This window comes from Zootoca vivipara, chromosome 12 (assembly GCF_963506605.1).
Source record: "Zootoca vivipara chromosome 12, rZooViv1.1, whole genome shotgun sequence".
NCBI lineage: Eukaryota > Metazoa > Chordata > Lepidosauria > Squamata > Lacertidae > Zootoca > Zootoca vivipara.
This window is the reverse complement of record NC_083287.1, coordinates 15045952-15073816: the sequence shown is the minus strand read 5'-3', so window position 1 is coordinate 15073816 and position 27865 is coordinate 15045952. Positions and strand designations below refer to the sequence as shown.

General features: G+C 43.3%; 1 protein-coding gene across 3 annotated transcripts in view; it reads right to left on the bottom strand.

The window, feature by feature from the left end:
- Positions 1-27865, bottom strand: part of OSBPL10 (oxysterol binding protein like 10) — a 76112-nt gene that overhangs the window by 27612 nt on the left and 20635 nt on the right. For 2 of the 3 annotated variants that reach the window (XR_009558375.1, XM_035130077.2), the window contains exons 2-6: positions 27191-27366; positions 25529-25608; positions 19313-19507; positions 13594-13804; positions 10782-10933 (exon numbers count right to left, since the gene is read on the bottom strand). Coding sequence is in view for 2 of the 3 variants with exons in the window: in XM_035130077.2 (XP_034985968.2) it covers positions 10782-10933; positions 13594-13804; positions 19313-19507; positions 25529-25608; positions 27191-27366 (814 nt within the window). In the remaining variant the exon portion in view is untranslated. The remainder of the gene's footprint in view (positions 1-10781; positions 10934-13593; positions 13805-19312; positions 19508-25528; positions 25609-27190; positions 27367-27865) is intronic. The other variant, XM_035130078.2, reaches the window with a different exon arrangement.

Below are 27865 nucleotides of genomic sequence, written 5' to 3'. Positions count from 1 at the left end.
ATCGGCAAGCTCTAGGCTCTGTGGTTTAGACCACAGCGCCACCCGCATCCCTATATGTACTACATAATATATCTATATAATTGCATATTAGTGACCTTGAATGGGAAATGATTCTTACATAAAAGGTAGTATTCCTCTTTTAAAAAAAATAAAATTACAAACCTAAAACTAAACAAGTTATATATAACCAGATTTCAGAAACTTCTTCCACAGGCACTAAATGGTGTTTGATGCAACAATTTAAGCTAGACTAGTTTGCAGTGATGTCTACCAACCCACAGCTCATTGTGTTCATCCTGAACACTGTATTAGTGTGCACAGAAAAAACATCGCAATGCTTATCAGCATAATGTCACCTTTTCCAGAGGACACTCCAGTAAGTGACTGATCAATTTACTATTATGCTCTATAGAGAGGGAAATTATTGATAGTTTTAATGCACTCTGTCCTTGCTCTAAGTAACGATCAGGCAGTATGACCTATTGAATTTGTCAAAGCACATGGTCACTGGCTGTGTGTTGCGCTCCCAAAAAGAAACCAACTCATTAAGATCCTGTTAAACTCATATCAGACAGCGACGGCACAACCCTAGAAGTGTCTTCAGAAGTAAGCCCTAGTGAGTTCAACTTTACCTCCAAGTGAGCAAATACCACCCGCAGCCCAAAACACACACCTGAGGCAATGTTTGTTTTTTTAAAAGAGGATTTTTCTTCTAATTGTAATTACTTGCATGTAATTACTTGGCCAACAGCCAGGGATAATGGGAGTAATATAATCAAATAAATAAATAAATTCTCAACGGCCACAGGTTCCCCAATACTTAATTTAATGGGACACATTCAAAGTTTTCTAAGTGTAAAGAAGATCTTCAGTTAGCCTGCTGTTCTTTATCTTCTTTTTCTAAGTTGACACTAAAACGTTTAGACAATTATAATAATAGATTGCATATTTAACACTCTTACAGAAAGGATTCTGATCCCCTTTTTAGCATTCTTCTAATAATCAATGCTGATGTCCCACTTCAATGAACCATATGTGTTTCTGTGCAAATACATGATATATTATGCTCTCAATTCTATTTAAGTTTCCTTCCAGCATTCTGCACCAGTATTAAAATTGAACAAATGAAAACAACAGACAAAGGCACATTCTAGAGCGGCCAAAAAGGGGGAGAAGGGGAGGCAGTTCAGCCAAGCAAGTCTAGTCCCCTAAATTCTGCATGTAACCATGTGTTAAAATGGGCCTTTCCCTTGAAATCTAGTATCAATGTCCACCAGGGCATAAACACACAACACAGTGTAACCTGCAATTAAAATTTCGTGGTTTGTTTATTATGGCCAGAATCCAGGGCCGGCTCAACGTAGACCCCCAGTGGCACAGGGCACCATGGCGCCGGCCCGCCAGGAGGGCACCGCGAGCTGCGCCCGCCCGCTGGCCGGCCGGTACGCCGGTCCGCTGCGCAGCTGCACGCGGCACCCACCTGCCCACCCCGCTGGGAAACGGGGCGGGAGGGCGCCGGAGAGATTGCACTGTGCCTGCCCGCCCGCCCGCCCGCCGCGCAGCAGCGCCGCGCCCACCTGCCCACCGCGCTGGGAAATGGGGCGGAAGGGCGCCGGAGAGATCCGGCGCACCATGGCGACAGGGGCGCTTAAGACGGCGCTGCCAGAATCTCCCCCAAAAAGCACACCCACCTTGTTCTACTCTTTCAGGGAGAGGTAAGGGCTAATGGCTTCTATTTCTCAAGCAGCAGACTTCTGTGAAACATAGCAAACTCGTTTTTAAAAAGCTAGGGAGACTTTTCAAAAGCAGTTTCTGATACGGGTTTCTGCTGTTCTAGTCAAATACTCCACACGGATATGCTCAAGGCCTTGGATGCACCTAAAGTACCTCTTTGGATCCTGGCCAACAACATTTGGCAATGCTGGGATGACAGAGAGAGAAAGATCAAAACTAATTACAATGTTCGTTTCGAACACACGGTAAATCTCAAGGACAACGCGTCTTAATCAGAGTTGCTATCAAATAAGCAAGAAACAGGCCAGCACCAAATGGAGTTGATATGAATAAAAGCAAGCAGTGGCCCTTATAGGTTTGTCCTTAATTGAAAAGAAAGAAAGAAAACGACTTAAAATCATTGCTGCAGCTACTATTGCTGGGTCTAATTTTTTAAAAATCGAAAACACTAGAATCCCCATGGCTCACTACAGGTTTTTGAAATTTACAAACAGGAGTGAACACTCAGAACCTTAACAGAGTGCCTTAACGGATCAGCCTTAAATGTCTACCCAGCCCAGTATTCTTTGCAAAAATAATAATAATCCAGAATTGGTCAAGTGGTCAGAGGGGGACCACAGCCACCTTTTGCCAAACCCTATGCATATGCCACATAAAAATCCCAAGAACCTGATCAAAATTAGGGTTATGGCTTGGATCTTAACTGTGAAAGGAAGGCGTTACTGTTCATGGAAGGGGAGCAGCCCTCATGGAAGTTGGGTGAGTATAACTCAACAAGTTAGCAAAACATTAGGCTCCAAGCTTATGCAACTATTATATATTTACATGGAGATATGCATTTCCCATTTTTATTGGAAAAGTTATGCAAAACACACATCTTATCCAGGGTGTTCCACTCCCAAGAGAAAATAAAGGCAGAAGCTTTGGCTTAAAAGGCATTTGCTACAGTATAAAATATGTACGCAAACAGGTTTACCAGGGAGATTTTACTTGCGTGCACAATGTCTGTTGCAGCAAGCTATAAAAATCAAGATTAGTTAGATTGGAATAAGTCATTTCTGTCAATGCTGCTGCAACGGGCTTAATGTCATTTAATTCTACTTTTAGTGTAATTGTACATTTAATCATTTGAGCTAAGCATACCTTACCTGGGACTTTCCAATTGATTATGTCAGATGTCATATTTGGGTGGTCCGATATAGCAAATAAGCTTAGAACAGCAGCGTTTTGCCAACAGATTAATTTAGCCCTACGAATCATTACAGGCTAAAGGCATTTGCAGTACTATGCAGCCTAAAAAGGATTTAATCAAGCATAATGGAAAAAGACAGGCCACAGTAAGAAATCCTTTAATGTCTCTGCCACACAGAGGATGTGCCTTGCTATGTAATACTGAACATGCTCTCGTCAAAGCTGAAACTGTTCACTTTCTGCTAAGTGCAAGCAACACTGAGAAGGTATGCTGATCGTTTAGTCATTTAGGACCATTAAAAGCTTGCATTTCATTTCAAGTGCAAGGCAAACTGAAAACATTCTGATCTCAGGTAATTCCTGTGTGTGTCTGTGTATCTCTGCAAGCTTAGCAACAAGAGTCCATGGAATGTCTATTTTGTGCAACTATTTTTTATCATTCATACAAATCAAGATGCCATAAAGATCAAGTCCAATATAAAGTCACCTTGCATTAAATATAAACATTCAGAATATACTCTCTTTTTTTAGCAGACTAGCCAGAGCAGCAATGCACTTCAAGTACGGCACAACACAACCTTGCTACTCACCTGGGAGACGTATGAACTGGTCCCTGGGTTAGCACCCGAGTAGCCAGATGCCATAAAAAAAACTAGCACCATCAGGGACAGGACTTGGCTAGATCTTTTCCCTCTGGTGTACTAGGACTGTACCACATGATGTTAGAATCTCTGGAGCATTTGGTAGCACTTCTAAACTCTAGAAAACAAGAAAGCAGTGCCTGCAGTTCCTACCACGCAGATCGAAACATAAGGAAGTTATAGGAGATGGAAGGATGGAGATGATAGTCAGAGGGAGCTAGCAAGTGGCTAAGAAAAGGCCCAAGTCTGCAGTAGAGGGACAACTGGGGTCTGTGAGGATCAGAGCAGGGGAGACAGACACAAATTCCATACTGGGTAAGGAGCTAATTATCCACTAAATCAGTGAGATGAGTAGGGGAGGAGGAAATTAGGAGGAAAGGAGTAAGGAAAATGAAAAGGGGAGGGTTATTGTAAACATGTTGTTGTTTTTATAAGTCAGCACAAATGCTGGAACGGGAAGCAGAGCAACAAGGGGAAATTAAAATAGGAACCAAGATAAAGGATAAGGCCTAGGAGAATGGTCTACCCACCTGGGGTAGGAAAAGAGCTGGTCACTTAAGGAAACATGATACTGACAGGACAAGATGCACCTATGCTGTCACAATGATCCTCAATGATGTATGCAAGTCATAAGCCATTAAGTTCAGCTTGCTCAGGACATGGGTGTTTGGGATTTGAAGTGCAGGGCTAATTCACTCATGGCCTGAAGTATATTAAATTCCATCACTTCCAAAGCACAAATAAAAAAGATTCTTTTCAAGCCTATGTAAAGAAGGTCTGAAATGAAAGGACTGGCAATCTTCACAAACATCCCGGCACCTTTAGATAGTAGCACAATTGACGATTATCAGGTTTTGCTTGAAGAGGTCGAAAGTATTCCCCTATTCACAAAGCACTGCCCCACACTCTGAACGGGCTCCATCCACCCTCAGCTATTGAGATTGCATTGTTTACAATGGGATCCTCAATTAACATTCGAATTACGATGCACCAATGCAGGGATGGGTAATCTTTTCCCCGGCACCTCAGCACCCCATTTGGTATACCAGCGGCCAGAAGTGAGCTAGGCCATTTACACATGCACCCACAATGGAGATTTGCATGGACAGGAGATGTACAGAGGTGACTCTCCCCACATGCCTTCCTCCCATCAGAGTTTTGTCGTCCCCCCCATCCCTCCAAACAGTGGTTTCCATGGAGGGAAGGTACACAGCGATGAACTCTCCCTAATGCACCCTTCCTCTTCATCACGATCACACTCCTCACCCTGACAAGCAGCAATTTTTGGCAGCACACATGGGGAAGCTGTCTGGGCACTCGTGCAGCCCCTGCATTGAAACAAGGACTGGGTGTGGTTTGCTCAGGTGTGCAGTAATGAAAGCAAAAGGATGCCAAAAGTAGCATCCGAAATAGGCATCAAACAAGACCTGAGAAGCCAAGGATAAAAATGGGAGTGTGTGGGTTATTGTGGAACAGATATTTTCCCTTTCAAGTTTAAAAGCAAATAAGAGGAACATGTTCAGCAGAATCAGAGCATCTCCAATGGCTCTTACCTGAAAAAGAACTCCCCCACAGGCCCCTTGCAAAGTTTTGCCTAGATTCAGAATAAACCACATGGTATCATCTCGAGTCAACAAGTTAGCCACTTAGCTAACACCTGCCCAAGTTGCCTTGGCTTTGCAACTTGGGCTACCCCTATTCATTAAACAGTTTTATGAGAGGGAAGGGGGAAAGTTGTAGAGTTGAGTGAGAACTGTGGAATGAGCAGAATGCATTCTGCAGACAGACACTCCCCTGGGAGAAAAGGGAAACAAATGTCCAATTCCTCCATTAATCAAGCTTCCTCTGTCCTTCCTATCAATGTGTTGTCCCCTCCAGCAAGCATAGAGGCCTTGGGGAGAGGTGGGGTCTTGCATTACTTGTGTGAAGGCTTAGACACCTGCTATTTCTTCTCTTATCCAAACTGCGGTGGAAGCGAGAACCTGCCTGCGACTTCTGGGAGTTCCTTCTTCCTAGAGGAGCAAAGACACTCACTCCTAGCAAGCAGAACTGTGGACACCTGGAAAAATCCTCTTAGCCACCTTGTATCTCACTCCAGACTAGGAATTTGCTAACCCATATAATTTGTTTGGTGTTACACACACACAGCCCACTATCTCCCTCTGGTATGAATACGCACACCCCAAATCCAAAATAGATGCTGAATGAAACAAAATAGATATAAAACCCTTCAACTTAGTATTTTAAAAAAGAAACCCCACTTGACATCAAGAACCCAGATTCTACCAGCCACAGCAGTGTTTCCCAAACCTGGATCTCCAGCGGTTTTCGGACTACAATTTCCATCATCCTTGACTGCTGGTCTTGCTAGCTAGGGATAATGGGCGTTGTAGTCCAAAAACAGCTGGAGACCCAAGTTTGGGAAACACTAAACTACTGGTATGAGGGGGCAAAAAGGAGCACTATTATTTACTATTGGTAATATCTAGCTGTGTCAGTCTGTTTCCTCAGGGGTAGCGTTAAATGGTTCGTTCTGTTTCAAGAGACAAGTGAAACCTCATTTTATTTAGTTACTTGCAATGTATATTTTGGATGTCAGCCAACCCCCCCCCTCCCAGTCAGTTCATGAACTCTAATTAAGAGAGATGCAATTTACAGCAACACACCCCAACAGAAGTCAGAGGAAAGCCAATTACTATAAGAAACCTGCCTTTAAATACTCAAGCGCCATGCCAACACTCCAGGAAAAAGAAACATCCTGCCATGGAGGTCCTCCTTTTCAGGATCTATGTAAGTTCGCTTGCCAGATATTGCAAAGTCAAAAGCATGCTGATAACACGAAGCAACAAAGCCTCTCAAACAGTCTGCTATCTCTTTGAAAAAATACAGTGAGAATCTAACAAGGTGGCATCTGTGTATGGAAAGTGAAGCAGTTTTAAATATAATGTTAGGGGTTGGGGGGGGAGGTTCAGTCTCGATGATACCCCAAATCCCTTCCAATTCTTGGGATCCTGTATTCCATGAATGTACGACTCTAGCAGAGTAGGTTGCCAAGCCAGTCAGGCAAGTTCCTTAGTAAGACAATGACCTAGGCTGGCAACAAGGGCGTACCCACCATGCGGCAAGTTAGGGCAGCTGCCCTACTCTAGAAGCAGGGCTGGTGGGCAGAGGCGGAGCACAGCCCGGCGGAGCGCGGGTTCGCCGTTCCCGCCGCGCTGCGCCCTCCCTCCAGCTCCCCGTCGCGCCCTCTGGCAAGGCCAAGCGCAGCGGGGAACCAGAGAGCGCGGCGCGGCAGGCGGGAATGCCGAACTCGCGCTCCGCTGGGCTGGGCTCCGCCTCCGCCCACCAGCCCTGCTTCTAGGGAGGGGCACAGCCCGGCGGAGCGTGAGTTCGCTGTTCCCGCCCACTTTGTGGCCCCTCCCCTTCCGTGCCTTGGCCCCTCCCCTTGCCCCCCCCTAGTTTTGATCCTGGGTACGCCCATGGCTGGCAATTTGACTGCCCTGATCAGCAGCTAAAAGAAAGAGCTACGTTGCAATAGCTGCAGCAAAGGGGAACAATAGTGGGGAGGGCTGGGCTAAAAAGTGTGTGAGAGAGAGACAGCTGAGCTGGAAGTAGGCAGGAAGCAGAGAGGCATGGATTTTTTTAGCTCTGTGCTGGACTTTGGGGCTCCCCTGGCAACCAGACAGGGAAGCAAAATCTGTTGCGATCGGCCAACGTTTTGAGGAATTAAAACTATTTTCAATAGGCTGCATATCTAAAGCGTAAAAGATGGGATATAAAAAAGGTTTTACTACAGAATTTTAAAATAGAGTCTCTTTTTTAAATAAATAAATGGGAGGGGGGGTTGAAGGGGAAATGTGCATTTAATTCTATAAATACCTAGGCCAAACCTTAAATTGGGGGGGGGGTTTAAAGGGGGGAGCGGGGAAGGCTGCGAGGCTGCTTGAAGCCTGGGAGGAGGGCCAAGCCTGAGGGGTGAATCAATGCTCAAAAATCAATGGAATGTACATCTGCTCTTTTCACAGCAAAGGCAGGGAAAAGCCTAGCTTACCCGCCCTAGGAGATGAAAATCAATGCACTCCCTAAATGGAGTTTTAAAAGCAGCCTGGGTTGGTGGTGAATAGAACAACTAGAAAGGAAATTCACCAAGTTTTGGCGCATGGAGGGGGAAGAGAGAGCGAGAAAGTCAGAGTCCTTTGAAAAAGAAAGGAATTGTCTCTTTGGAATATCTGGTGTTGTTGCTGGCATCCAATGTCTGTCTCAAGAGACAGATATCTAGTGATGCCTATCTTAAAGGGTTGTTTTAAGGGTGACTAAGTTACTGCTTTTCTGAAGTGGTTCAAAGCACCTTGCAGGTATTCAGATACAGGAAGCCAGGCATTAACTACAAAAGTGATGCACTGAGACTGGCCTGGTTGGGATGTAACACTAAGCCAAGCTAAGGCTTAGCAAGAACAAACAACTGCAGGAGAGGAGAGGGCAGCAGCTAACCTCCTCCCCTGTTGTTTTGCTGCTGTGCTGAGCCAAACCATGATCTGCCTTGCCTTCATGTACCGTCCAAACCCAGGCTTGTGGGTTAAGCTTCAGACAAACCACAAACTGCAACTGAGGTTTGCCCTATGGCTCTGCAGCCCTATGAGCTGATTTGGTGTTTCCGTGTATAGCTTCGCAAATGACACTTGGCTGTATTTCCCCCTTTATCCATTTCCCCCTTTATTAGATTTGTTGTTGTTGTTGTTGTTGTTTTGAAAGTGCAACTTATACTCCGTGAACCATGGGCCATTTAATAGTAGACAAGAGTTGAGCAATTTTAAAAGGTCTTACTCATTACAAATTTTTAACTTTCGTATCTTTGGGTTGTATCCAATGAAGTCATCTCACCTGCTTTGAGAGTTCCCCCAACCCCCTAGATACAGCCCTTGATGTTTCATAAATTGGGGTGCTATGATGGAAGAAGAAGAAGAAAGTTTCATAGGCAAAATCTGGCCAGAAATCTTCACAACCAGGTACATCTATATGGTTATTTACTCTAGCTTTACTCAATGTTAGGCAACAATCACTATGATAGATAGATAAACAGATAGATACTGTAGATGATAGATAGATAGATAGATAGATAGATAGATAGATAGATAGATATTGCAATTCAAAAAAATACTTTCAAATGAGAAACTTAAGATTTACAAAAAAAAGAATATTAATGTCTTTGAACAAAGGGAGAGAAGTCTACAGTGGTGCCTCACAAGACGAATTTAATTAGTTCCGCGAGTCAATTCGTTTTGTGAAAAATTCGTCCTGAGAATCGCTGTTTTCCATAGGAATACATTGAAAATTCTTTTCTTTTTTTGCCCATAGGAACGCATTAATTAAATTTCAATGCGTTCCTATGGGAAACCATGATTCGCAAGACAAATTTTTTGCAAAATGAATTCGTCTTGCGAGTCACCATCAGATCGCAAGATGCAGTCGTCTTGCGAAAAATTCGTCTTGCAGGGCATTCGTCTTGCAAGGTACCACTGTACTTTGTTAGTGCTATATTTGTTTCTTTATACAAGCCTGAACCTGCTGTTGTTGTTGTTGGTTTAAAATTAAGAAAACATGCGTTTTACAAATGCCTCATTATAAAAACAAAATCCCACAAAAGGATTTTTAATCAGCATAAAAGCAAGCAAGAACTATTAAATTAGTTTTTACTTCAATTTATACAAAACAGGGTACAATTGTGTATTACTATTTTTACTTTTAATATTTTTACATGAATAAGCATGAACATCCTTGTCTCTTGAGCTTTTGACCAACTACACATATGACTTGAGTAATGCCAGGTATTGTTAGAATCTGCCCGTAATATTTTCTAATTCTTGAAGAAAAAACTTCAATCTTCTACCATAGACTTTTCTATACAGTAAAAGGTTTCAAAGCGTAGCCACTGGAACAGCATTTGACCACTAGGTGGTGATCTACAGCAACACTACACTGCTTGTCAAGGAATCTCTTAGTGCAGCCTAAGAGGGAAGAAAATAAAACTGGGATGTAAGTGGCACACATCCAAAGGGAATCTCAATAAGGTGGACCATGTGAGTTAAAGGGGAGATGGGGAGAAGGGTTGGCTGCATGAGCTTTGATTGGCTCCCAAGGAGGCAGTAAACATATTCATCTTGTCTGAATGACTAGACATTATGAAGCAAAGGGCATATAAAGCAATACTGCTGAGTTGGATGAAGATAATGAGACTTGTGAAAACGAAAATCATTAACAGGCCTATGATGAGGGAAGCTACGGTGTTTATTAAAGCAATTCCTTTGTCAGCGAGGTTACCTGTGGATTATTTGCTCCCTGGGTTGAAAATGCCATTCATCACTTTCTGAAGGTTTTTGTTTTTATTTTGGCAGAGTGAAGACTGAGCAAAAGCTCCCAACTTCAGGTGTCACATCCACAGGCAACACAGGCAGAATTTAGGCAACCAATTCCCACAACAGCAGCTACCCAGTAGCCACTTTAAATATGCCACAACATTTCATTCTCAGTTCATAATTCAAGGGGGCCTTTGGAAACAATTCAGCACAAAAGAAAGAGAGAGCATTCTGCTTATGCTAGGTATTTTCTGCGGGCATTTGCTTCACTGCACAGTGAACTGAAAAATAAAAGGGAGGACTCTCACAACACATATACTGTACTTAACACATATACACACACACTTAACCTGTTCATCGAAGGGCTCCACAATCTAACAAGACTAAAAGAACAACATCCGCAGCACTTGAGCAGAAGCACTTAACTCATTTACCCACAGCCTTTATATTCTCCAGCCTTTTTTCTTCACCAAACATCTAAAAGGGCTATTTAAACCTCTCTGGTTACGAGAACCAATAACTCCCAACCTATGTACTAATAATGTTTGCCCATGTACTGATCCGTATGCAGCCAACATCCATGCACAAGAGGGAGCTTCCTATATTTCTGCTATAATGGGGAGATCTAAACACACAGTATAAAGTAATTCTTAAGGAGGTTAAGTTCTAGTCCTGCACAGCAACTTGCATTCCAATGAGTTCATATAAACCAGAACTCCTAGACTAGGGAGGAAACACTAGCATTAGTAAAAAAAGGACCTTTCAAAGGTGATCTGTTCAGCTACGTAACACACCACATATACATGACATGCCTTGAACACAGAAATACTTGGCCCAAGTGTTTTAATTGCACCACACTCACCAACAAAGACGATATGGTTTGTGCCTCCTGCGGCTTAGATGGGACTCCTGGCCACGTAAGATTGGCACTAGCAACTGTCAAAGAACTAAGGGCACCATTTTTCAGCTGCTCTGTGGAATGTGACTTTGGCCCATGCCATCCCAGAAAGCTTTCTGAAACAGAAACAGAGCCAAAGTTACCAGTAATGTCATTCCTTCAATGCATACTCATTTTCAGGGAATGGGATCTCTCTCAACGCCTGAGGGAGGTCTCAATAAAGAACATCTCTCTCGGCCCCTTGTACCCCACCTCCCATTAAGTCACTTGCATTTCAACCTTGTTTGCGTCCCTTCTTGCTACTCTTATTATTATTATTATTATTATTATTATTATTATTATTATTATTTGTAGCAAGTGCGGTTCCATTGTTGAGCGAGCACCAGCATAATAAGAACACCGCTCTCAAAACAGTTTGACTTGATTCGCTCAGTTCTGAAATGAGTACAGGCAATTACACTCCTACCTTTTCTACCAGGCATAGACAACCTCGGCCCTCCAGATGTTTTGGGACTACAATTCCTATCATCCCTGACCACTGGTCCTATTAGCTAGGGATCATGGGACTTGTGGTCCCAAAACATCTGGAGGGCTGAGGTTGCCTATGCCTGTTTTATACAGTACTTAGGTGTCAAATATTAACAGCTGAGTGAGAGTCCCTGACATTTTCCCCAGTGACTGCATATATTATATACACGCCCAAAGACACCATTGCACATAGACATCCAAGGGCAGGTAGCAGCACATCATCCCTTTTATTCAAGTGTTATTTAGCTCTCTAGCTGTGAATGCTGCTGAACATCAGGTTTACTCCAAAGATTAATACCCATATTCAAGTTATTCAAGGCTAGAAGAAAGCTCTAGCATAAACATGTACTTGAGCAACTGGTCCCAGACATTGGGCAACAGCAGCAGCAGCGGCGGCAGAAGCAGTCCAAAACCTGCTTCAAGGAAAGGTGCATAGGCATTGATAGGCAAGTTAACGTTAGCTTAAAAGATGAAGACTTGAAGCAGTTTCCACTCCATGATCAAAGGGAGGGCAGGCTTGTGTGACAACACAGAATTCTACTAACCCTATTTTGCTCACACCAGGTGTTTGTGATGGAACAAAGACAGAATTCCAGAATTTGCACACTCTGTGACCCAGTGATATTTTCAGCTAAGGTGTTCATGTTATACTTTCTGGGCAAACAGCCTCTCCACAGGCGTATTTCATTGAAAACTGGGCAACACTGCCAATAAATTGAAGGCACCGTGGACCAGACTGTCCCATACAATCACAGACGGCGGCAATTCCTCACAAGAACAGCATTTTAGAAAGGTGCTCGTCATTTTAGAAAGGTTCCGATTCTTGTTAGCTGCAAACACATACTTCAACTCAAATCAGAACCAGGGCAGCATCATTTCTTAAAGTTGGTAATAACTCAGTAGCCATCATCTCCTGGTCACCACTGCTTTATTGCAAATGGCCCACAAAGTCAATGGGCTTGGCTCAAAGGCAAAAATCCCAGATTATCATACAGATGACAAATTGCCCTCCCTCTAAGGTGCAAAGAAGCCTCTGGGTCAGCATGTTCAAGGCATGGGCCACTTTGAAAATGACCAATGGCTGGCAAGCAAAAGCCTATTACTGGGCCATATCAAGTCTAAACTGGCATACTTTTGCCTGAATAATTGTCGATCTTAAGATGTTCATAATTAACTTAATCTAGGGGGAATTCACCCAAGTAGATTTGACACTTGATAATTTATGGCTATTTATAGATCCAAAAGTTTAGGTACTGAACAACATTCAATGATAATGACTAGAGTGTTAGAATCAAAGTGTTAGCTATTTTATATATTTGCACTTCCAATGCTATGTTTGTGGAATTTAATGGGATTTTGAGGATGTTCTGAAAATGTAGCTCAAATAAAAGACTGTCTAGAAATCAACTGCTGAAAGTTTCAGAACTTAAAAACCCTCTGTATGACCTGCATGGGCTTAATATGCAGAAAGGTCATTCCTATTTTAAAAAAAACAGAAACAAAATGTGACTACAGTTTGCATTATTATATTGTCACCGTGCATAAACAAAACAAGCTAAGCTAAATTTGCATCAGCCAATGGATTACGACAATTTGGCAGTGTGACAACACAATCTTCAGTATCTGCACTTGGAATGCAAGATTAGGACTATGCATGACTTTCCTGGCTGTTTATTGGCCTGTGTTGCAAGTCTTATACACAAACATTCCAGTTTGAAACCCAACATCAAAGCTTAACTGGCTCATTTCAAGAACACACAAGCATGCAGGTTTCTGGAAATGAGATCCCAACTGCTTTGCAGCTCCCCAGTCTTTTTTGATGCTGTGCCATAACTTGGCTTAGCATCACATCCAAACCTGGGTTCATGATTTAGCTCTCTCCAGACTAACCATCAGCTGTAACCAGGGTTTGCCCCATGGTTTGCCACTCATGCGTTGCCCGGTAGAGCTCAGATTTGGTCAACATGGTAAAAACCAAACCATGGGTTAGCTCAGCAGAGTTGGGGGAAAGCGAAGCAGCTAGGATCTTCTCTCTGGGAGTTCACGTTTGTACAAAGCCGTGGTTTCACTTAGGCGTGATGTAAGAACCCAGAACTGTGAAGAAACTTCACAGGTGCTCCCTTTTTTTACACTTTGGTTAAATGACTCGTGTGTTCTGGTAAGAGGCAAGTCTTCTTTTTAAGAAAGGGGGTGTTACGATACTATTGGTAACTCCCAGGGTGGAGTTGAAAAGGTTAGCATCGCTCACCTGAAGACAATCTCCTGTTACTGTGCTGGCTCGTTTGCTGTATGCTCTGTTGAAGCATGTGTAGGCACTCTCCAAGGCAGCTGAGGGTGGCAGCAGAGGTAGCTTTTAAAAGCAGCAGGTCTTGATCCAAGGCAGAAAGAGGACCAGAACCTGGGAGAGATTCAATGGCTTGCACAAGGCTTTTCTGCTGTCCCTCCACCTGGCTCATGATCTGCAAGTATATGTACATATTTTAAAATGCATATGTGCAGCCAATTTGTCAACAGGTTACCATTATCACCGCTTGCTGACTTCTCTGTTGCACAGTACAACTGGAAAAAAAGATCCTGCTCCAATCCATGATTTAATGCCAACTAGGTGAAACTCAGAAAATTAGAATATCGTCAAAAACTGCGTTTATTTCACTAATGCAACTTATTATTATTATTTTATTATTATTTTTACAAATGCTTTCTTTTGGAAAATCCACATTAATAAAACAAATAGTTACAATAATACAAAAATAAACATCACTATTACATTTCATTAATTACATTCCATTTATAATTGACACGCCTAATGACAAATAATTACAATTACAACAAATAAAGGCTTCACATATCTTGCTTTGCATGTCATGCATCTATCTCATATACTGGTTTCACCTTTTAAGTTGCATTACTGAAATAAATGGACTTTGACGATATTCTAATTTTCCGAGTTTCACCTGTATTTCGCACCTTTTCTTTTCCCCTCAAAAACTAGCATTCTAACCTGAAATGTAGAATTTTGTCCTGAATGTGCATACCAAAAGTTATTCAGGTATCTTGAAAGGGTGTATCATTCTATACACTATCTTCACTCACCAATTAAAACTTTATTTTCAGTAAGTCTGTCAGTAGCTGAAAGCTAGTCTGTTAATAATACAGAAATTACCGTTGTTGTTGTTGTTGTTGTTGTTGTTGTTGTTGTTGTTGTTGTTAAAATTTGTATACCACCTTATATCTGTAAATCTCAGGGCGGTTCACATATTAATGGCAAATGTCATTAATATGATAGCAAGTCTAAATAACAGAAAATCCCAATGAACTGTTCACTGTCTATACATCTTCAGATGTAACACAGTGCCCCAAAACGTATCCCATAAAGCCAGTGCAGTAGGAAATCATAGGCCCGAACCAAGATTGGAATGGGTTTAAAAAATAATCAGTACTATTCAAGAAAGTTTGCAGTTGCCCTACCATGACCCTCTTCACAACCTTCCCTAAGTTTTGTGACTGGTTGATATCTAGTTCAAAAACACCAGATCTAGAGATGGTTCCTTTAGCGTTGCCTCTTTCAATACAGCAGGGACCAACTCTTCATGTAATCAAGTGCCAAATGTGCCCTTTGCTTCTCTGAAAGCTTTCCAGTTCAAATTGAAGTTTTTCCACATTTAAAAGGAACTTAGGGTTGTGGCCTAGGGAGTTCAAAGTGAGTTACTTCTTACTAGAATATTTTTCACGATCGCAGGATATTATTATTTTGGCTGGAATAATGGTAGAACAGCAAAAGGAGCCAGGATCTATGGAAATGAAACCTACGATGTCTGATCTTTAGTACGTTTTGTACCAACCATGAATCTACAATGCGCTACATTATAGTTCCAGATTGGTCTCAAAAACTCTATTTATGCTCTTCTAAAGATATTTTAAGTTACCGATCAATAACCTCACAAGTGTACTGTCTCTTATAGCAATCCTCCGACTTTGTTTACTACAATTCCATTAGCAAAAAGCTTTTGGTGCTCATTTAGCATGAATATGGCAAAATGCTTGACAGTGAAGCAGCTTGGTTAAAGGGTAAAGGCGCTCCTGACCATCAGGTCCAGTCGTGTCTGACTCTGGGGTTGCGGCGCTTATCTCGCTCTATTGGCCGAGGGAGCCGGCGTTTGTGGCCAGCATGACTAAGCTGCTTCTGGCGAACCAGAGCAGCACACGGAAACGCTGTTTACCTTCCCGCCGGAGCGGTCCCTATTTATCTACTTGCACTTTGATGTGCTTTCGAACTGCTAGGTAGGCAGGAGCTGGGACCGAGCAACGGGAGTTCACCCCGTTGCAGGGATTCGAACCGCTGACCTTCTGATCAGCAAGCCCTAGACTCTGTGGTTTAACCCACAGCGCCACCTGGGTCCCTGCAGCTTGGTTAAAATACAGTATATACATTTTTCTGCCACAGGCAAGCATATGGCTGAGCTACATGTTCCTCCAGTTCAGCCCTTTGCCCAATATTGAAGCTTACTCTCTTAGGATTATGAGCTTCTAGCAAAGAAGGGCAAAGATTCAACTTCTGAAATGTAAAGTTTAAAGACTGTGTAGTGCTCTCACACACACAAACACAGACACAGACAACCTTTGGAAGTATCCAATCCTATATAACTCAACCCTACATGCCACCAGAAAAGATTCATTCAGAGCTTTCTCTGATCATGCCTACCCTCATGTACTTAATAATTTCGGTGTTAAATCTCTAATCTTTTTGCAATCAACAACCAATAAATGCTGGGTGCAAAATTGAAAATCTGAAGGTGTAAGGTAAGGTAAAGGTAAACAACCCCTGGACAGTTAAGTCCAGTCAAAGGCGACTATGGGGTTGCGGCACTCATCTCGCTTTCAGGCCGAGGGAGCCAGCGTTTGTCCACAGCTTTCTGGGTCATGTGGCCAGCAGGACTAAACCGCTTCTGGCGCAACGGAACACCGTGACGGAAACCAGAGCGCATGGAAATGCTGTTTACCCTCCCACCACAGCAGTACCTATTTATCTACTTGCACAGGCGTGCTTTCGAACTACTAGGTTGGCAGAAGCTGGGACAGAGCAATGGGAGCTCACCCCATCATGCAGATTCCAACCACTGACCTCCCGATCAGCACACCCAAGAGGCTCAGTGGTTTAGACCACAGCACCACCCACTCCACATACATAAAAATGATTTTCACTGATACCAGCAGGTGCTAAATTCTCTTACTGGCATCCCTATGAAATAGGGGAAGTCCGCCAGGCGGTGTTGGTTTCCATCACACACCATCCCCAACAGTCAGGAATTATGGGAACTGTAGTCCGTAACATCTGAATGATACCACATTGGCTATGCAGCATAAAAAAAGGCAGTAGCATTTTCATTGTTTCATCAAGACCCCTTAAAAAAGCTATGTGTGACGAAAGTCCTCTACTTTCCGTCTTTATTGTACAACCTACTTCTCAGATTGTGCAAGGCTTTAATGGGGATGTCCTGAGGTAAAGTTCACCTCCCTCTATCCCAGTTATTCTCCTTATAAACCCCCTCACAACGCTTGGAGTTTTAAGGTAAAATGAAAGTGCTCTTCCAGCCCAAAACGTGGCACGATTTCTTTTAAGCTCTGAGGGGAAATATGAGACTATTCTTAATGTACACAACAGTAAGGGGTTCTCCTCACTCGAGCTTTCCCCCCACTTGAAGCTTTCCTCCCACCTGAGGAAACTTTGTGTCACCCTCGAACCAGTCTCCCTCTTCCTCCTCCTCTTGGTGCACTCAAGGGACAACAACCTATCCTTTCTGCCTTAGAAAAGGGGTTTTGTCCTTCTAATGAGTATCCCCACCAGATGAGCCATAGATACCTCTGCTGGAAAGATCACACAGACGATAGTACAGATGGAACTTTAATTTAACATTTAATGGCTTATGAACTTAATGGTTGCATTCAAGGTTCATGTGTACAAGCATGTGGTTTCAATGGAACTGTTCTTGTTAAACATATAACTTCAAACCTCACCAATTCCTCACCTAACACTACTCTATAAACCTATTCTACCATCACCCAAGCTCACACTCTCCTGCTTCATCTCCCCCTCTCTCCCAACTGTCAACTCTCTCTAACTGCCATTTTCTTCTCATAGAATGTTCGTAACCCCGCCCCCACAAGCATGTGATGTAACTCAGGGTAGGAGATGCATTAACCCTTATACATTCAGGCTGTGACCAAATATATCATCCTAGGGTTATTTCGTTACACTATGCCATAAGCTTAGTGAAATTTTATCCCTGCGTAAAACCAATTCTGGCGCATATGTCCACTGCATGTAATAAAATTCAAATAACCACCATGCACAATAGGAAATTATTAGCAAGTATTACTAGTTATTTTTCCCTGCTAGATTTATCTCTCGGAGGAAGCAGATCTGGCATACAATTCCCCTCTCCACACATCTCCATAGTACCACTGTTACTTACTACTCATATTATCCATCAGTGCTGAATGGAACAAAATCCATCACAGCGGTCACAGAAAACAGGGCACACACAGAGTGGTTCCGTAGCGCAACTGTGCCAAATAAAAGCACTAAAGCTTTCAGAGATCTCTATTCATCTGAAGCTATGGCACTAGCATCTCTCTCATTTAGAAGACAGATTTTATTAAAGCTCCCACTTTCCTTATGTACTCCGTCTTGATCAAAGCTGTTAAAACCCCTAGTGCAGAGCCATCAGCAGATACGGTAGTGGCAGCTTTCAGCCACGAAAAGAGTAGAAGTTCGATTGCAGCAGGTTGAGGAAAGCTCTTTTTGCCCACAAAGCTTGACCTCCTAGAATATCTTAATTGTAAATGCACAGGTTCATAAATAATCCCTGAGAAGCCTGCTCCCTAACACAGCCCTTTCATCTTCCCACTGCTGCAAGCAAGGAGACACCACCCTCACCCCTATCACTGCCTGCCTGTGCAACTGAATTCCTGGGAACCGTTTTTATCCGGAAAGACTGCACACAAGAGACAGGCCCTGGCCGAGTTGCACCGTTAGGATTGCATGGATATCACAGCTTCTACTTGCAGCAAAGAAGCAGCTTGAAAAGATGGGTGGTGGCCCACTTGTGGACCAAGACTATTAAGGAGTAGAGCCATTTCTCTTAGAACTTCATGCACTAAGAGGTGGCTTGTCAAGAGAAGTCTATGCAGTTCCTTCTAGATGCTGGTGGACTTCCAACTTCCACCATCCCCAACCGTTAGCCATATTGACTGAGGCTGATATGAGTTGCAATCCGAAACATTTGGATGGTATCACTTCAGCTTCCCATGGCTGAAGTGAACTCTTTACACTGCGAAGACAGGGCGAGTCCATGCTACGTATGTATGTATGTATGAGCAGCTAACTGCACCCAAACGAGAACACCCTGCTTCGTCCTCTTTTCTTGATGCTTTTACAAAAGAAAGGCATTTTTGCGCCAACTAGGAGAGAGGAGTCTCTAGCTGTACAGGTCCATTTACATCCCTCTGATGGAACTGGGTGGAAGATTTTAAGCTGGTCCAGACACACACAAGCCTCCCCTCAAACTCTGAATTCACAACAAAATCTGAACTAAGTACAGGAAACTTTCCTTGCAAAATAGGTAACATGCTACCGTAATCACAGAATGAAGAGGACTTGCTTCTGTGAGGAGAGGAGAATGAGACAGAATGTACAGGTTTCCTGCTAAGATTCATTCCACCCAATTCCCCAAGCAGAACTAAAGTACATTATTTCAAGCCGGCTAATCATCCATTTACTTTATTCACACAAACACACACACACACACACACACAAATGTTGCACCAATAAAAGGTAAAATTAGTATTTATCTTAAACCAAAAGAACTTATTAAACCACAAGAAACTTACAAGAATGTATTTTTAGAAGTGGAAAACCCACTTATGTCATGCTTTGCACCAACAAGAAAGCTCCATTTGTCCCCTACCTCTCTGACTTCATTGAGCTGTCCAGGACTTTGGTTCTTGGCTCTTCGGGCTGCTGCAGGTGATTTGTGATGTGTGATGGTGACAACTGGTGGCCCACTTTGATTCAGGCTTTTCTGAGAACTCGAAGAAGATGTGGAGTTGGGTGTTCCAGGGGGCAACAAAGACGAGCTTTTCATTCGTGAGGTTGGAGTACTCTGGAATAATCAAGAAGTTAAAATGACATGACAGCATAAGAAACTATCTCAAATAGTGAGGAGATCATAGAACTGTAGCGTCAGAAGGGATCCCAAGGAAATCTCAGCTAAATCATACATCACAGCTGGCCACCCAACCTCTGCTTTAAAACTTCCAAGGAAGGAGAGTCCACCATCCTCCAAGGGAATCCATTCCACTGTTGAACAGCTCTTACTGTCAGAAAGTTTAGTTGGAATCTCCTTCCTTGTAGCTTGACTTCACTGATTTGGGTTCTAGCCTCCTGAGCAGGAGAAAACAAGCTTGCTTCATCTTCCATGTGACAGCCGTTTACATATTTGAAAATGGCTATCATATCTCCTCTCAGCCTCCTTTTTACCAGGCTAGAGGAGATGTTTGTAGACAGTGGAAACACTGCTGTTCAACAGAAGTTCAGCAGATTATAATCTGGAGATTGCCTGTGCACGGACAGTCAAAGCTAGGCTATGGCTAGGTTGCAGCTGACACAGCTGGAAAAAGCCAGTCCACAACACAGAAGCAACCTGTATCTTCAATGGTGAAACTGGATCAAGAAGCAGCCCCAGTTTGGAAACCCAATCCTTCAAGGGACAGCAAACCCATTCAGAGAAAGGTGAACACCACTCACCTAAGCAGGTGAACTTCCCACCAAAGAGAACTTCCACCTTGCCTACCTTCAGTTTATTGGCCCTAATCCTGACCATGCCTACACCCAAGAACCAATTCAGCACTTCCCTTGCCTTCCCTTCATTAGATGGAGAGGCGTGTGAGAAAAGAAGAATTGTGTGTCACCTGCATACTGCTGATCCTCACCTTATACCTGTGAATGATCTCACTCAGAGTTTTCATGTAAATGTTAAACAGCAAGGCAGCTAGAACTACCCCTTTACAAGGAGATGTTCACCTTATCCTAGGCAGAGGAGGTCAAACCCTCTCTGCTTGATGCAACCAAGCTTCATAGGTGAAGGTTGAGCACACAAATTATAATTGCGTCGGACTTGCCCAAGTACATTGCCTGCATCTTGAGTCTTCCAACAAGCGAAATTCACCCATGAACAGTAGACTAGACAGGGCTCTGGGCGCATCCATAGACCGATCAGCAGCATCCAAGTTGCAGTGGGTGCAAATGATTTTTATCGTCACAGTGCTTTGTCATGGCACAACTCCAAAGGTTAGCTGCTACACTAAAATATACCATGTGCAACTATTTGTCTATTAATACTGATGCTCTCATTTGCTTTCTCCTACAGACTTGGCAGCACACATCTTTTGTTCATGAGGAGCTCTCACAACTGAAGCTGGAGGAGAGAGTATTAGTGTTCAAGCAGTGCTTAAATCGCAGAGCCTGAATGCAATACAAGTTGCCTTTATAAGCAACCCTGGAGCAGTGACAGCAAACAGGGCTCCCCCCCCCTTCAGCTGTCAAAAGGACCTTCTAAATCAGGAGTCAGCAAACTTTTTCCCAACTTCCAACAGTATGCCAGCCACCCTACAATTGTCAGATGAAGGCAGTCTAGAAATAAAAAATATATAATCCCTATATAACCAAGACTTCAAGGAGCCAATTGTGGGTTGAATTCCTCCAACAAAGGGAACCTCAGAATGGGAATATATTTGTTTCACCATAAGGGCCAGATGGATTAGGTGAAACCCATCCAGGGATAACTCTCGACTATAAACCAGGCCCATCTATCTTTCCAAATCCAACTGGTGGGCTCTCTGGCATATCACTCCTATACCAGGCTTAGAGAGAAGCAATCCCAAAGACAAAGACTCTGTAATGAACACTGAGCCTCTGGACCATGTGCGTGATTATGTATGAAGCACCTAAAAACACACACTAAATATTACAAGTCCTGCCCAATTGGACAAAAACAACAAAATAGCAAAAGGGGAAGGGGAAAGGTTGGGGGAGAATTGTGGGAGAAAGACTAAAGAGAAATAAATTATTTTTCAGGAGCTGGATTTCGGTGTTTCTTTACAAAGAATCAAACTCAGCCAGCTGCAAAAAGAATTTCACACATAAAAGCCCATTTAGAGAAAAGGGTGCAAAGATACAATGAGGGGAAGAAATATGTGGTTTAACAAGCAGCGAAGAACTCGAAAAAATGCAGAGACGGAGAATATTGAGAATGAATAAAATAGCTTTCAATGAAAATATATTTCAATGAAAGATCAGCAGGAGCTAGAGAATGAAGAAACAGAGTCTTAAAATGAATGTGAAAGAGGAAAAGGCAACCAGCTCAGAGAAATCATTAGGCATTGGGGGGGGGAACCTATCATATCTGCAATCAAAGAGGAGGTGAAACGCAGGAAGCAAAATAGACCCAAGAGGCTTACTGTGGAAATATAGAAGACAAACTAAAAAGAGTATGAGAATAACCCACTGGGACAATATTTAAGACACAAAGAAAATAATGAAATTCAAGCAATATTTGACAACTGAAAATGACAATATCTAGCTACTGTCTGAGAAGATAAAAACAAACATCTCTACCTTGATGAGAAGATACGATTGCATAAACAGTTAAAAAAAGAATTAGAAGACAAGAACCCAAAGTCAAAAAAAGGTAGTATATTTCAGTCCGGGGAAAAGACTTAACTTCAAAAGAGACACACAGCCATGAGAAAACAGTGGGAAGAAAGAAAGAAAGAAAGAAAGAAAGAAAGAAAGAAAGAAAGAAAGAAAGAAAGAAAGAAAGAAAGAAAGAAAGAAAGAAAGAAAGAAAGAAAGAAAGAGGTCAAAGAGAAAATAATATTAATTGTCTTAGCATTTACAGTGGTACCTCGGGTTACGAACACGATCCGTTCCGGGACGCAGTTCGTAACCCGAAATGGCCGTAACCCGAAGCACCATTTTGCACATGCGCAAAGCACAATTTTCGCACTTTGCGCATGCACAGAACGCGTGCACAACGAAAATACTTCCGGGTTTGCGGCGTTCGTAACCCAAGGTACGACTGTACATGAGAATACGAAGAACTGAGAGGGAGATTCATGGCCTTCCTGGTGTGGGACTCCAACGTCCATCAGCCCTCATCACTGGCCATATTGACTGTAGCAGATTGATGCTGGAGTCATACAAGATAAAGAAGGCCACACATCTATGAGTTACATTTTAAATCACGGGGGAATAAAGGTAAGCGAATATTAACAATGAGTTTAAGACATGTAAAATTTCTCCTCTGTCTATACAGACCCTTAATAATAAAGCCTGGTGTCCGAACATTTTCTGGAAGAGAAAGGGATAAGCTACAAAACCTGATGGAAATCTAGTGGAATTCACTCACTGTTGTTCAGAATACAAAGCGTTTCACTTAAAATATATAGAAAGAGAGGGAGGGGAAGACTGTGGGTTTTTTTTAAAAAAATTTACAAGGAGTAAAGCAAGGATTTCTTGGACGTTGCCTCAGACATGATAGCAGAATTATTAAAGTTATAGTAGGTTATTACTCTGACTCATGGTCAAAATGACAGGCTGACTGTATCAGCTTTTGAATAAATGGTTTGTACTGACATAGCTTCTATTAATAATAGTCTTTATGTATGTTAGATAAGACATTAAACATAACTGCTGACCTGGCACCCCTTTACATAGCACATTTTCTATAAAGACGATGAATGCCGTGGCTATGAGACTCGACAAAATTGCTACCTAGTCTAAAAGACTAGGGCATTTTCTTCACAGCCCAATAATTTTTACAGTGGTTATTTCGTGTGGTTTAGAAAAGCCATTTCTTTTTCTGCCACCTGCAATTAGAAGACCTTGGAAACAGCTATTGGCAGTTGGTTACGGTCATAAAGAGCTCACTCAAACATCACACTGAACCATCTGTGGCCCTTGCTTTTATTTCAGAACCTATGGCTTGAGATTCCAAACATACAGGTGAAATCACAGTGTCACTAGATGAACAAAGTCCTTCTCTCAGGATGCAACACATTTTTTGGCTTGGCCCCTAGGCTACCAGAGCGCTATCCTAAACCTCTCACTGCCTTGCCCAACCAACGGCAAGGTGCTACCAGGGGTATTTTAGCTCTCAGTGTCTCAAGGTAGTTTACATAATTCCTATAATTTTACATGTAGTGAAAAGGAAACAAGTTCTTTTCAATCCTCGCAGAAAATCAACAGTAAACTCCCTCCTCAGTTATTCATCTCTCCCTCTCTCTCTTGGGTTAACCCTCTTGCATTTCAAATATTGCTTTCCATTAACTCCCTATTGTGTGTTTTTCCTTGCCACTTTCCTAGAGGAGCGCAGTCAACTCACACCTCTTCCTTCCTTGCAAACAGTCATGTCATTGTGATGGTAAGCATTCCTTATGGAACTCTTTTCCCACCTTTCTGAAATCCCAGCCACGCACTCTCCAGCCACAGCAGCGACAACTATGCAAAGTCAGAAAAGTTACCAGCCATTGCCAACTCACCAGTAAACTTCCTCACATAAAGGGCCGTCTCTAAGCCTGGGCTGGGTGGCGCAATGCGCCAGGGCGCCTAGCCACCAGGGGCGCTGCTGTGCCCGCCACACAGCCGATGTCTGAGCCCTATGGCTCCGCCTCCTCCTCCTCTCCTTCGCCCGGTGGGATTCCCCTCAGTCGCTGCCCGCCAAGATGCTGTCGCCTGCGGGAGCGGCGGTGGCAGGAGCAGCTCCCGAGGGGCCTCCTCCACATCTGTGGCCCACTGCCCCACCACTACCACTCATGGGGCTCAGGCGACGGCGTGGCGAACACCTCCTGCTCCTCGGGCCGCTGGGAGCGCAGCAAGAGAGAGCAGGCGGAGGCAGCGGTGGACCGGTCAGTTGGCCGGGGAACAAGCGGCGCACTGCGGGACCTGGAATTCACCGCTCCTGCTTGTTTCCTCCAGTGTGGATGGCGGCCACTGGGCTACACGGCCTCCGGGCCAGGGAGGTGGCAGGAGCTGGGGAGCTGCCCACGCCCTGGCTGGGGCAGAGAGGGGTCGGCGGTGTGACCTGGGCTGGCAGCGGGACACCGCACGGCAGCTGAGGGGCAGGGGGAAGCCTGGGCTGGTGGCTCTGGGGACCCTGAGCCAGGGCGAGAGAGCAGCTTGGGGAAAGGGAGGGGGCGCCGGAGGGACCTTTGCGCCACGGCACTGGATGTGCTTAAGACGGCCCTGCTCACATAGCTTGACCCCCCTGCTTCAAAATACCAAAAAAAGAGACAACACGTCGACCAATTCCAACGGGCGAAATATATCTATTTTTATCTTTATAAACTATAACGACATGCGAGACAGTGATCCAAGGTAATCATACTGTTTCGGTTTGGTCTTCTTCAGTTTTTTAACTTAGTGTTTGTATACAATCTGCAGAACAGGGGTAATACACATATGTAACCCTTGCTCATTAGCATTGATCCCCTGCTTCAGCTGGGAAGCCAGGGAAATGATTCTCCTATACTCTCCCTCACCAATCTTCACCTGAGCCACTCCCTATGTTGGACTAGCATCTCCCCAAACGTCTGATGCGTTTGGAGAAACATAACCTAATCAAAATGCAGCTACAAGCAGCAAAAACAAAACAAAACATGGGGGAGGGTCTTTCATCCTTTTGCAAATTTTAGATGCAACATAACCTTCTTGTCCATTCATTTAACAGACTGTTCTAAATAAAAATTATCATGATTCCAATTAATACGTACCTCCCAAGCAGTATTCCTCAAAATAACACACACATTCCCTTCAAAATAAACACACACACACACACACACACACACACACACACACACACACACACACACATCCAATTGCTTTCTGGCTACCACCTTGTTTCTGTTTTAACAGTAAGCAGTCCTAAACATTTTGCTGTTGTCTAAAAATCTGGCAAGCAGGTTGTATAGAGACAACTATAGAGAATATGAAAGTGGGAGAATAATGGAAGGACTCTACCGACTGGTGTGGTGGTTTTTTTTAATAGTTTAATATTTCCAGGCACGACCTTCACTTACTACAAATGACATGCAAGAATGCAATTTCCTGCCCTATAATTATTTACCTTCAAATTATTTTCCGTGTGATACTTGGCACAGGATCGGAGCTGAGTCACCCAGTACTGCCTCTCCTTTGCATCCCCGGCTGGAAAAAGAAAACACATGTTGGGGGGGGGGGGAGATGTAGTTTCTTCTCATTTTAAAACCAACCAATTTTCCTGCTATGTACAGTCTCTTTAATCTCAAACTCTCCCTATAGAAACAACCTGGTTACTGAGATTGATAACTGACTTTTCTATCTTCATTTTTAACTTGATGCATTTTAGCATGCACCTGACACAATATTTTAACGTTTGTTACTTTCCCGTGAACCACAACTTAAACTATTACTTATCAACCATCAATCATCCCTTCGTTAAAATCAATAGACTTTTGGGGGATGTACCCTTTTTCCAGTCCTGAAATACTTTATTCTAATATGGGCCTGCAATTCTTTGCAGACTTTCCCAAGGAGTAAGCTCAATCGAATACTGTGGGATTACATTCTGAGTAAAAGTGCTTAGAACTGCACTTTAAATAAGGCAATCTAAGATTAGTCTACTGAATGCCAACATTCCAGTTCAGAATCAAGGCAACATAAGTCAGCACAATCTTTTCAAAGAACAGATATTGTGCAGTGGCTATTAAAACGTTAGTTGGATAAGGAAATGTGCACTTTGCATTTTTGAGATTTTTGGGACGTTCTGTTTCAAGTGGAGAATAAAACCTACATCTTTCAGTTTTGCCTTATTCTGCAGAGAACCATTCAAAGCAGCCACGTGTACAACTGGCACAATGGCACATATCACCTTGTACTGACCTTAGGACCTCTTTTTTACAGAAGGAGAAATATGGGCAAGTTCCCATTAAGATAATCTTAAAGGAATTCAGATCTTGTTTTATTTCAGCATTGAAACATTCAATGACTGAATATCAATTAGAAATTCTTTCCTAAGAAGAGGGGTATGGATAACCGTGCAAAGAGCTTATGTCCTGCCTGTGGGTTTCCCAGGGTCTTCTTGTTGACCCTTGCTGTGGAAAACAGGATGTTGGATTATAGCTGGGCCTTTGGTCTATCCATCACAGCTCATTTTATGCTCATTCTCCTATGCTGGGGGCAGGGGGAGGAAGAAGAGGGTGGATTCTTCCATCCCAGCTATATTCAGGACTTCCTCAGTTTGGTCTTGGGAAACAAGGCAACCATCAGTAGACTATTTATTTCAGCGAGTAAGCTTCACTTTTTTAAAACTGGCTCTCAGGTGAACCACATTGCCTGGCTGAGTCTACTGCCTTAAGGTAGTCATTTCAAAATTTCAAACACAAAAGCATTACCTTCTCCAAACCAATTAAAAGCTTGTCACTATTAAACAAAGAGTAGCTGGGGAAATGCAACAGCTGTAGGAAAGGCAAGTTTAAAGACTGCAATAAGCCCACAACTGACACACATTTAACTTGTGCACATTCAGTTTTACGCAATTGGCAAAAGGGGTTTTTTTCTTTCATTAAAAAGGGGTTGGATGTCCGGGGGAAAAGGATGTTGGCAATCCCACCAACATCGAACCCAATGTGCTTTGACTATGTGCAATTTTGGCTTGACTATATGCGATTTTGGCTTTAGGCGAAATCCCCGGAATGTAAACCCAGTGTGAGCTGCAGACTTACTGTGCAGCGGTGACAAAGAATCATACCTCTGAGTTTATACATTTCTCCATTAGCAGAGTAAACCACCAACATGTGAGGGGCTTCATCGCTGAGAGAAACTACTGCTCCAGCTAAGGATAACAGTCCTCGTGGCTTCTGGTTTTTACTTTGTTCGTTCACAAAATATTGTAGGATTCCAGTCTCAAAATCCAGCATGAAATACCTGTTAACAGAGAGGGAAATAAACAGATGCATGTAACCCAATTTCCTATGCAGCCCCCGAAAAAGTTTTCATTTTTAATATGCAACTATGCACTGCATGGGACGCGGGTGGCACTGTGGTCTAAACCACAGAGCCTAGGGCTTGCCGATCAGAAGGTCAGCGATTTGAATCCCCGCGACAGGGTGATCTCCTGTCGCTCGGTCCCTGCTCCTGCCAACCTAGCAGTTTGAAAGCACGTCAAAGTGCAAGTAGATAAATAGGTACTGCTCTGGCGGGAAGGTAAACGGTGTTTCCATGCGCTGCTCTGGTTCGCCAGAAGCAGCTTAGTCATGCTGGCCACATGACCCGGAAGCTGTAAACCGGCTCCCTTGGCCTATTGAGCGAGATGAGCACCGCAACCCTAGAGTCGTCCGCAACTGGACCTAATGGTCAGGGATAGCTTTACCTTTATGTACTGCATATAAAGATAGAAGTGGACTACCATACACATTTGTTCCAC